General features: G+C 45.3%; 1 protein-coding gene across 1 annotated transcript in view; it reads left to right on the forward strand.

Moving 5' to 3' along the window:
• Positions 1–11,263, forward strand: part of SPAG1 (sperm associated antigen 1) — an 87,058-nt gene extending 75,795 nt beyond the window's left edge. Inside the window, exons 16-20 of the mRNA XM_018058084.1 lie at positions 26–158; positions 2,627–2,753; positions 8,493–8,657; positions 9,736–10,107; positions 10,212–11,263. Of these exons, the coding sequence (XP_017913573.1) occupies positions 26–158; positions 2,627–2,753; positions 8,493–8,657; positions 9,736–10,107; positions 10,212–10,343 (929 nt within the window). The 3' untranslated portion in view covers positions 10,344–11,263. The remainder of the gene's footprint in view (positions 1–25; positions 159–2,626; positions 2,754–8,492; positions 8,658–9,735; positions 10,108–10,211) is intronic.

Raw genomic sequence — 11,531 nt, forward strand, 5'->3', positions numbered from 1 at the left:
TCCACTTTTTTTGTGTGTCCCATAGATGAAAAAGTATTTAAAACCCTTAAAGAAGAAGGAAATCAATGTGTAAAAGACAAAAACTATAAAGATGCCCTTAGTAAATACAGTGAATGCTTGAAGATTAACAACAAGGAATGTGCCATTTACACAAACAGGCAAGTTCTCTGCCACTTGCTCTATTTCTTATGTTGATATCTTTGATGAGAAAATTATAGACTGATTAATTGCCAGCTTTTCCCCATGACCGAGAATTTGGTATATACAGTAAATTGTTTTAAGTGAGTGTTCTTTTTTTAAAAAAAGTGAGGCCATAGGAGAGATTGAAAGCCTGAGGTATCTTGGTGTCTTGTTGCTGGGAGGGCTGACACAGGCTGTGTTAGGGTTCCTGCTCAGCCATTGCTGGCTTGGCTGGTGCTGCCCCTCCCTCCCTGGTGTGAGGCCTCCTCGCCCCTCCTCCCTGCCTCCCTAGTGTGAGGCCTCCCTGCCCTTCCCTCCCTGGTGTGAGGCCTCCCTGCCTCTCCCTCCCTGCCTCCCTAGTGTGAGGCCTCCCTGCCCTTCCCTCCCTGGTGTGAGGCCTCCCTGCCTCTCCCTCCCTGCCTCCCTGGTGTGAGGCCTCCCTGCCCTTCCCTCCCTGGTGTGAGGTCTCCCTGCTCCTCCCTGTGTGAGGCAGCTGGTGTGAGGCCTCAGCCTCCAGAGTGGGACCGGGAATCAGCTGTCTTGCAGGCTAGTGTCTCCAGTGCCCCTTTCCTCTTGAAGTGCTGAGGGCAGGGTCCGCGTCTTCTGGAGGGCAGTCGGGATGAGCTGACTGTTCCAGAACGCTGCTCACATTATGGTGAAAAAGGTAGTTACCTGGAATACAGCGATTGGGGATTTTTTAGGGAGTAGAGAGTCTTCAGGGACAAGGACGATTAAGGTATGGGTTCTGAAGAATAGTGACTCGGCATGGGTTTTTGTAGCTGTTTCAGAAAATATTTTAAACTTAAGTTCTCACTGTTTTGTTTTGGCACATGTTTTCCTCTTTTTGGCAACCTTCTTTTGTGAAAAGTTCTCTTACTAAACCAGCATTTTTCTGCCCTTCTCCTGTTCGGCCTCTGTGGTCTTGGACGTCAGTGGCCTCTTAATTTTCCCCAGAGACTGCCTCCCCTCTCGTGCAGACTGCTCACGTGCCTGGCACTCCCCTGTTCCCTCTCTAAGGCTTTTCTTCTCTTTTTTTTTTTTAGGCTTTTCTTTCCCTGCTGTTCTTGGGCTTCTAAAGGTGTAGATCCCTTTTTTGCTCTAATAGCCACTGGCCCATTTCATCTTCTCCCCAGCTCCATTTACCACCTTCCAGTTCTGAGCCCCACATCTCTGTGGACATGAGTTTGAGCAAGCTGTGGGAGTCGGTGATGGACAGGCAAGCCTGGCGAGCTGCAGTCTGCGGGGTCACAAAGAGTCAGACATGACTGAGCGACTGAACTGACTGATCTCTGTCTCTGAGCCCTGGACCTGAGCGCCGCAGCCCTGCCTTCTGCGCTCATGATGGGTTCTCACCCTTGACCCACGCCTCCCTTGTCCGTCCATGCAGTGCAGGTGTCCTGACTCCTCAACTCTTCTAGGACTTCTAAACTCCTTGCTGTCCCCACTCCCTTTCAGTCCCGCTCTGGCTGTCACCAACTCCCCCTCACTGTCTGCCGCACCCTCCCAGGTGTTCCCTGCACAGCCTCGTCCCTTCCGATTCTCCACTTGGCAGCTAGAGTGACCTTCCCCAAACACAGTGATTGGGTCCGCCTCTGTTTAAAAACCCATCGTGCATACTAAGTCGCTTCAGACCGCATGGACTGTAGCCCGCCAGGCTCCTCTGTCCATGGGATTCACCAGGCAATAATATTGAAGTGGGTGGCCATGCCCTCCTCCGGGGGATCTTCCTGACCCAGGGATTGAGCCTGTGTCTCTCACGTCTCCTGCGTTGGCAGGTGGATTCTTTACCACTAGCACCACCTGGGAAAACCTTAAAAACCCATCACCAGACTCCATGAAGTGCTGGATAAAGCTCAGCCTCCTGCCAGGCCCTTCCTGTCTGGCCTCCCCCTCCCCAAACTCCCCCCCCCCCAACTCCTGCCATAGTGCCAGGAGCGCCAGGTTCTCTGTTACTGTCGAACTCTGCGCACTGTGTGCCCTCCCTCCACCTTAAGTCTCAGCCCGGTGCCTTCCCATTGGATAATACTCACTGCGCACATACTCTGGGCTTCAACTTAAATGTCCCTTCTTCTGGGAAGTCTTCCCTGACTATCCCTTCACTTCAGCTTCACCAAGTCTGAAGAGACTCTCAGCTCTGTGTTCCCAGAGCATCCTTGACAGATTTCCCTGCATTTGCTGCTTTTAACAGACTGTCTCTTCCCCTAGACTGCAGCCTCCTTGAGGGCCTGGACTGTTTTGATTGCAGTGGTATCCCCAGGGTCCCTAATTGCAAGTATTGCTAGAAAATGCCATCACTGGAGAAAAAAAAAATGTTAGGTTTCAATTGCAGCAGCTGTGGTATCAAAACAGACTTACTTAGTTATTTTCTGATTTCTATTAGCTGCCCAGATTTATGGATGTGTTGTTTTTACCTTTCATAATGCTGAGTTCCATTTCATTACACCAGAGCCCTCTGTTACTTGAAGCTGGGCCAGTTTGAAGAGGCAAAGCAGGACTGTGACCAGGCCCTTCAGATGGATCACGGGAATGTCAAAGCTTGCTATAGACGAGCCCTTGCTCACAAAGGGCTCAAGGTGAGGAAATCTTCGTTTTCATATGTCAGGGTCATCTTTGAACAAATCACATGCTTTCAATGAACATAAATTGTGGGCTTGAGGAATGGGCATGGCAGTATCCTGTTTAAGCCTGGTTCTGTAGTCACCAATCCTGAAATCTAGGAAGATGCCGCAGATTTCTAAGATTCTTTCCAGCTCAAAAATGATGATTTATTTCCTGATTTTCTGAGGAGTGTCGTTAGAATAGGCCCACTGTAAGGGATAGGAAGGTTGCTGAGTTACTGAAGGCCATCGGCAATGCTGCTGGATTCCTCGGGCAGAGGGCTGGGGTTGTCTGTGGCGGGGTGGGGAGGAAGGAACGGGACAGAAGAGGTGTTCACCCGTGGACACTGGCAGAGACGCAGCAGAGGCGGCAGTTCATGTGATTTGAGCCTTAAACTGGCAAGTGGTCCCTATGAGGCCATAGGACAGCATTCTTCTCCAAGAAAACCACGCCATTATTTTCAAAGAAGGTTTATATAATTACACTTTTCTTGATGCTGCTGCTTCTGTGTGGAAAACTCAAGTGAACATTTTCATTTGTAGAAAATAACACAAAACTCAGAACATTCTGGGAAATGGCATTTCCTGCAATGGTATTTTTAAAGAATCTGATTAAAGTTTAATACAGTGAAGTTTGCGCATTGTAAGTGTACAGATCATTGACTTTTTTTTTCTTCTTTAAAGTTTTTTTTAATTGAGATATAATTGACATTTTGCATTAGTATCAGATGTACAGCACAGTGATTTGATATTTGTATGTATTGTGAAATGATCAGATGATCACAGTATGTTTAGTTCACCATACTGCTGCTGCTAAGTCACTTCAGTCATGTCCGATGCTGTGTGACCCCTAGATGGCAGCCCACCAGGCTCCCCCATTCCTGGGATTCTCCAGGCAAGAACACTGGCGTGGGTTGCCATTTCCTTCTCTGAGTTCACCATACAGTTAACACATTTTTTTCTTGTGATGAGAACTTTCAAGATTTATTCTCTCAGAGACTCTCAAATGTACAATATGCTATTATTACCTCTTGTCATCATGCTGTACATCACATCTCCATGGCTTATTTCGTAACTGAAATTTCATACCTTCTGAACATCTTTGACCATTCTGCCCATCTTCTACTCCCCAACCCCCACCTTTCCTCTGCAACCACTATTTTTGTTCTCTGTTTCTGTGAGTTCAGGTTGTTTTTCATTGTTGGGTTTACTTTTTTTTTTTTAGCCAGGTCTGGGGACTGGCTCAGAGGGTAAAGCGTCTGTCTGCAAGGTGAAAGACCTGGGTTCGATCCCTGGGTCAGGAAGATCCCCTGGAGAAGGAAATGGCAACCCACTCCAGTACTCTTGCCTGGAAAATCCCATGGACGGAGAAGCCTGCAGGCTACAAGCCCACGGGGTTGCAAAGAGTCAGACACGACTGAGCAACTTCACTTTTTCTGTTTTGGGACTCCACATATAAGAGATCATATGGTAATTGTCTTTCTCTCTATGACCAATTTTACTTAGCATGATGCCTTCAAAGTCCATCATGTTGTCACAAATGGCAAGACTTGCCTTTTTAATGGCTGAATAATATTCCGCTGTGTGGATATACCACATTCTCTTTATCCATTCATTCATCGATGGACACTTAGGCTGCTGTTGCAAATAATGCTGCAGTGAGCGTGGGAGTGTCCTTTTGAGTTAGAGTTTCCGCTTCCTTCGGATGAATCCTGGGGCCGTGTCCCGGCTTCTGTCTTGGGTGGCTGTGATACGTGTGGTGCAGTGTGATGAGGGAGGGTGTACAGCAGGAGGGAGAGGTTTGCGGGCAGAGTGTTGACCGTACTGAGTTTGAGAGCATTCTTTTAACTCCATAAAACCTAGGTTTTGTTGAAAGAGGGTGGCCATGTTTTTTGTGTCCTGTATCAGATGAGGATGTGTGCTTGTGTGCTCTGAGCACTCAGGCTTTTCTAGGGCCTAGATCCCCTCTGGTTGCAGTGGAGTGACACCCGTACTGAGGCAGGATGACCCGTCACGACCCCTCAGCCATGCTGCTGCCCTGCCTCCCCTCCACGGCCCCTCCTTTTGTTATAAAGGATATAGATGAACAGCCAGTCGAAGACGTGCAGAGGGCAAGGTCCAGAAATGTCCCACGTGTAGGAGCTTCTGTCCTGGTGAAAGTGGGCCATGTCCTCCTCTGGCGCTTGGCTGCCCCATTCGCCAGCCCAGCAGCTCCACGGCGGCCCTGGACGCCCAGTGTGTTTGCCCTATTCCTGATGCTCAGGCCACCTGACCACCGCCACCACGCGCCCCCCCCACCCCCCCGCCACCGCCCCCACCCCGCTTCTCTTTTGTTTGTTAACAACATACTCATTTGTAAACCTCACAGAAAGATCTCCTGGTTGGGGGGGCAGGTGGTGTGGCACCATGAATTAAACGAGGCTTCTTGAAAGTTTACTGAATTGTTTTTGAACTTAATGGATTGGGTCCATGAGGCAGTCATGATCTGTGTGACTCATGAGCTTCTATATCATTATTCCAGACTCTTAGAGCAGGTTTATCCCATACTGGCTGCCTCACTGTGTGAAAGACTGGAATTTTATACTTCCTTGGAATGAATTCTGGAAACTGCATTATGATGCAGAAAGAGAATCCCAACTTTTAGTGATCCTACCCTGGTAGAGTGTGAGACTGGCAGCTTGTTTTTCTGGCTCCATCTCTCATAGCTTTATCTATATCCCCTGTGGTTTGAGTTATGTGCCAGGTGAATTTGAGTACCTTCAAAGGCTGTTTATAAAATGCATCAGAACTCACACCTGGACTGGCTTCCTCTGTCTGACTGGTGAGGAGGTAGCCTATGGGCCCACAGGGAGCAGGGCCTTGCCTGTGCTTCTGAGCTAAACTCTGCTTTCTCATATTATTTTGTTTTCTAGCTGGCTTTAATTTGTGTGTGTGTGTGTGCCAGGTTTGACAACTACAGAGCTTTCCTTTTTTTTTCTCTATATAGTTTATGTTTGGCTGCACGGGGTCTTCATTGCTGTATGCTGGCTTTCTCTAGTTGCGGAAAGTGGGGCTCCTGCCTAGTTGCGGTGTGTTGGTTTCTCACTCCTGTGGCTTCTCTTGTTGCAGAGCACAGACCCTAGGGCACGCGGGCTCGGTGATCGGCACACAGGCTCAGTTGCCTCATGGCATGTGGGATCTTCCCAGACCAGGGATCAAACCCACGTCCCTTGCATTGGCAGGCGGATTCTTAACCGCTGGGCCACCAGGGAAGTACAGGGCTTTTCTTCCTGTTCAGCTGCTCTTCATAAGAAAAGGTAACTGAGCATCTTGGTTTCAGTTACAGTTTGTTTACTCTCTCAAGTGCCACGCGTGTGCTGGGCTGTGGGAGCATAGAGGTGGTGAGACATGTAGCCTGCCCTTGGGAACTGACAGCCATCGGGGACGCCAGCAGGCCCAAAGTATCGAAAACAGTAACATCATCTAAAGTAATTGTTGTTATTGTAGTTTAAGCACATTTATTAATAGTAAATGTTGTCACAGACATATGTGATTGATCTTTTTTTTCCAGGCCTACTAAGGTCATTAGCATCTCTTCCTGTCCTCCTTTTTTGCAGGAGCCACTTTGCTCTGTGTGGGAGCTCTGCCCTCCACTCCAGGGGCTGGCTTCCCTTCCAGTCTCCTCTGCTCTGACAAGCAGTATCAAAGGAGACTCCTGCCCCTGTTAGCATCCATCTCAACCCTTGCTTTTCTTACTTGCATAAATGACAGTGCACACACACTTACTTTATTTATTCGTCTATACCCTCGTCTTATTATTGCTTTCCCTCATAAGATATGAGCTTCCATGAGGGCCCAGGCCCCGCTGTCTGCTCCCCCTCCATGTCCCAGCCCACAGCACACGGAGCACCAGTGACCCGTCTGCTCTGACACTGTGTTGACCCGGTGGCCGGGCCCCTCCTCTGCACCCCCCACCCTGTGGCTGTCCGGCCCTTCCTCCTCTCGGGCCCTCTCTCCACCCTGCCTGCCTCTGTTTATCATTTATCGAAGTGTATTTCTTGCTTTCTTAGTTTTTCTTCTAACCAAACAGATTGGTTCTTTAGGCACGAACTGTCCTTGAACGGATGGAAAAAGAGTCATGTCCACGCCTCGGTGGTGACCCTCCATTTCCAAGGCTCCATTTTCAGGCCTCTCCCTTGAGCTCCGCAACCATCCTCACACCCGCCTTCTGCTCATTGCTGCCTCGATCATCTCACAGATCATCTTTCTGTGCCTCGGTTTCCTCGTCTTTAAATGGGGACAGTAAAAGTTAGTATTTAGAGGGCGGTTGTGGGAATAAAATGCGGAGAAGGAAGACTAGTCCCCACTCCGCCTGCCCCGCCGCCCCAGCCCTGTGCCTTTCCACATGGTTCCCTCCCTGCCTGAACACCCGGGATGGAGACACAGGGCCACTGGTTTTCTTGAAGCAGGCTCTGACTGTGCTCTGGTGACACATTGCTGTGTGCAGATTGGTTGTCAATAGTACTGATGTACTATATAGTTCGTAAATAATTCGCCTTTTTTAAACAATAAGTTAGAGCGGTTTAAGGCTCTCCCTTTAAGCACATCGCTCTTGCTCTGGTATATTGCTGGGTGGAGTGGGAAGGGCTGTGTCCTTACAGCTCGTCCCCCAGGAATGTCACATAACCACTAACTCATTTTACCTGCGCTTCGTGTCCAGCGCATGCTATCATTATAAGTCACAGATACTTGAGAGGTTACACATCACTGGAATTCTTCGCCTCCTCACAGAATTAATTTTGGCTTAATCAGAACATGAGTCTGGTCTATAGTTCTAGAATATGGCCTCTCACCAGCGGGCTGATTTTGTGGTGTCCTTCTCTGCCACCAGATTCTGTGCATTCTTTGGTTAAACACAACACTTTTCATTCCCTTCTACCTCTCCAAGGTATTGCCTGACTCTTTATGGAAGAATAAATGTTGACTCTAGCCTGTCTGGACAGCTTACAACTCCAAGGGTGTCATGGAATAGGATATTATGGTAACAACTAAGATTTGTCCAGCTCTTTGTAGGTGTTAAGCCACTCACATTTTATTAATTCATTTATTACTTGGCATAACTCTGTGAAAACTAGAATGAAGAATCTTTTGTTATTTCTGTTTTAAAGATGAGAAAACTGAAGCCCAGAAAGGTGATGTGGGATCTAGCTCAAGTTTTTGCTGCCAGTAGGTGCTGATATGAGGCTGTTGCTTCTTTCATTTATTCATTTAGTAGACAGTGCCTGTGTGTCAAGGACAGTGAAAGCTGTGGTAATACAAGATTTAATTTCTGACTCCAGGTTCTGTGCTCACTCTTCTGTGTTATGTGTGTTTGTGCGCTCAGTTGCTCAGTCGTGTCCGACTCTTTGTGACCCTGTGGACTGTAGCCCACCAGGCTCCTCTGTCCATGGGATTCTCCAGGCAAGAACACTGGAGTAGGTTGCCATGCCCTCCTCCAGGGAATCTTGCTGACCCAGGGATCAAATTTGAGTCTCCTGAATTGGCAGGTGAATCCTTTATCACTGAGCCACCTGGGAAGCCCCTTTTGTGTTATGGATTACATAGGCCTGACTTCTTTCAATGGGAACCTACTGCACACGCTCTGTGTACTTACCTCACCAATCTCCCATTCAGGCTCATCTGTGCCCCTTGTCCTTTTATTTATGAGAATTATTTTCTCTGCCCTCCTGCTTTCAGAATTATCAGAAAAGTTTAAACGATCTCAATAAAGTTCTCCTACTAGACCCAAGTATTGTTGAGGCAAAAATGGAACTGGAAGAGATAACCAGAATCCTTAATATTAAGGATAATACAGCATCATTCAACAAAGAAAAGGAGAGAAGGAAAATTGAGATTCAAGAGGTATGTGTATTTGATTATCTCTGAAAGTACTCTTTTGGAGATCCTATACTCATGGGATTCTGAGGTCATATTCCTATGAATTTTAAAAATTCTGTATTTTTATCCTAGTATTCAGTGAAGACATTTTAACAGATTATAATGACAAAATTTTTCTTTTGTTGTGATAACTGGCCATTGCATTTCCACCTTGGATTTAAGAACCTGTTGGGTGTATGCATTCTTTCTTTCTGTGCTCCTCTCCCTCCATGCCACCTGGCCTGTGGCTTTATTGCTTCCACTCCAGGTTGCCCTGTGAGCCTGTGACCACTGAGCTTTGCTTCCTGGTTGACCTGAAGAACCCTAGAGGACTGATTCAGTTTCAGCGTCCTGCACACCACACCCAGAGAAGTTCCTGATCAGTTCAGACCTTTCTTAGTATTTGTAAATAAGATCAGCCTCATCAGGGGTCCTGGCCCACCTAGAACCAAACCTGCCTTTGTGATTTCAGATAACCCAGTGCCTTGTGTTGTAGCCTTTAGTGAAGAATGTCAGCTTGTGGATCCCTATGTATTCATGAATGCTCATATCAACCTACCTATCATCTAACATTTCCACTAAGAGTAGGAGGCTAATATGTGAAAGAAGCAAGGGAGTTTTTTCCCCACTAAGGAGGGAAGAAAAAAACTCTTTTTAAGAGAACTGAAAAATGTAAGTTCAAGTCCCTATCAAATATAAGGAAATAAGTAAATATAAAATCTGTCATGAAGAGATACAAAGTTGTTATAGGTCTTCTTTTACACAGCAGCTTTTACTCATGGAAAATTATAAAAATTTCATGGTCATATTCTCAATGTCAAAAAAAATGTTAAACCTTAAAAAAAGAATACTTTTATGAATGGATGCTTAGACTTTAAAACTTCTCTTCCTAAAAAATAAGTAGATTTTATGATTTATTGCAAATTATATATTTTTCACTCAGAACTTGACTAAAATGCAGCCCATGGTGTTTTTCAGTTCCTTCCTGTTTTAATGAAAGTAACCTGGGGGGGTGTGCAGGCACTGCTGTCTGGGTCCTGGTGTAATTCTTCTCCTCCTGCAGGTGAGTGAAGGCCATCAGGAAGAGCCTGAGGGGACCTCGAAGGAGGTCCCCATGGACAGCCTTGCTTCTGAGAAGGGGGACACCAGCAACGGGCCACAGGAGCTCTATGAGAAACTGCTGATCTCCAAGCCTAACAATGCCTACGAATTTGGTCAGGTTATAAACGCCATCAGCACGAGGAAAGATCAAGGAGCCTGCGCACACCTGCTAGCCATCACTGAACCGAAAGATTTGCCAGTGTTGTTGAGTAACAAACTTGAAGGGGACACATTCCTCCTCCTCCTCCAATCTCTGAAAAGTCATCTTATTGATAAAGATCCCTCCTTGGTGTATCAGCATCTTTTATATCTGAGCAAAGCAGAAAGGTTTAAGGTAAGTGGCAAAAATATCTCATTCGTGGAGATAGATTCTTTTAGGGTTTTTATAACTTCACAATGTTCATTTATAAGCTGATATAATTTTTTCCCTTATTGCAGATGATGTTGACACTAATTAGCAAAGGCCAAAAGGAACAGATTAAGCAGCTCTTTGATGACCTCTCAGATGCACCAAACAAACATTTTACTTTAGAAGATGTACAGGCCCTCAAAAGGCACTATGATCTTTAAATCAAGATAATGGTTAGATTTCTTCCATGTATGTATGTGTTCCGGTAATGCCAGTGAGATGGTATTGTAATAGAGTTGCATGGATAAAACCTGGCTTAGAAAAGATCCCTTGGTCTGGACTATAAAATATTTTACTTATTTTTATACACAGAACACGTATATTCTACAATCTGCTTTTTATTAGTTGTAAATATTTTCTTATGTACCAGAGCTAACATCTTTATATTTAATAATAAGTATATTTGGAACTTGTTAAGATGCATTTTAATTTATATTATACATTTTCTCTTAATGACTTGTTAAAATTTTGAGTTAAATTCTACTTCTTTGGGCTATGAAGCAGTCCTCTTAAGTTTGATAGAAATGTCATTTCTTTATAGTTCATTTTTAAAAGTGAAAATCATTAACAGTGATTATTACATCATCTTTATTTCCTGCTAAGATATATATAAATCCCATTTTATATTACTTGTGGATGACAGGCCTCTAAGATGAAACACAACATTTAAGTCTATAATATGAAATGATTATTAAATGTGGTTATTTAGCGCTATAAGAGGAACCTATTTTTTTCTAATATGGAAGTATTGCCTACTAATTAAGAACAGAAATTGCCAAAAATTCTATTACTAGATTTTTAAAGGCGGGTTTCCCTTATGTGTTGTTTATATAAGCAATAACAGAACCACCACTGTATAAAATCAACCAAGCCTGCATTTCTATTTGAATTGTCACTCACACATTTCCCCCAAACATTTTAAATTACTTCTCCCTCTTTTGTCCCCTCCTCCTTTAAGCATGATCATATTTATTCCCTTAGTGCAAAAGGGAAAATGAAGATCTCTTTATATTGAGAGCTCACTTGTTACTTGGGTCAAAGTAAAGATATTTCTGACAATAAAACTCTCAGGCCTCTCTCAGTGTGCTGTCGTAAAGGTATTTCTTACAGTAAAACTCTCCAGCCTCTCTCAGTGTGCTGTCGTAAAGGTGTTTCTTACAGTAAACCTCTCCGGCTTCTCTCAGTGTGCTGTCGTAAAGGTGTTTCTGACGGTAAACCTCTCCGGCCTCTCTCAGTGTGCTGTCATTTATTCCTGTGGTCTTGGGTCGGTTCTCTTTTTTCTGGAGCATTCTCTTGTTCTTCAGAAGAGCAGATGAAAGAAGACTATCGCATTCATTATTGCCACATGC

The sequence above is a fragment of the Capra hircus genome, chromosome 14, assembly GCF_001704415.2.
Source record: "Capra hircus breed San Clemente chromosome 14, ASM170441v1, whole genome shotgun sequence".
Classification (NCBI taxonomy): Eukaryota; Metazoa; Chordata; class Mammalia; order Artiodactyla; family Bovidae; genus Capra; species Capra hircus.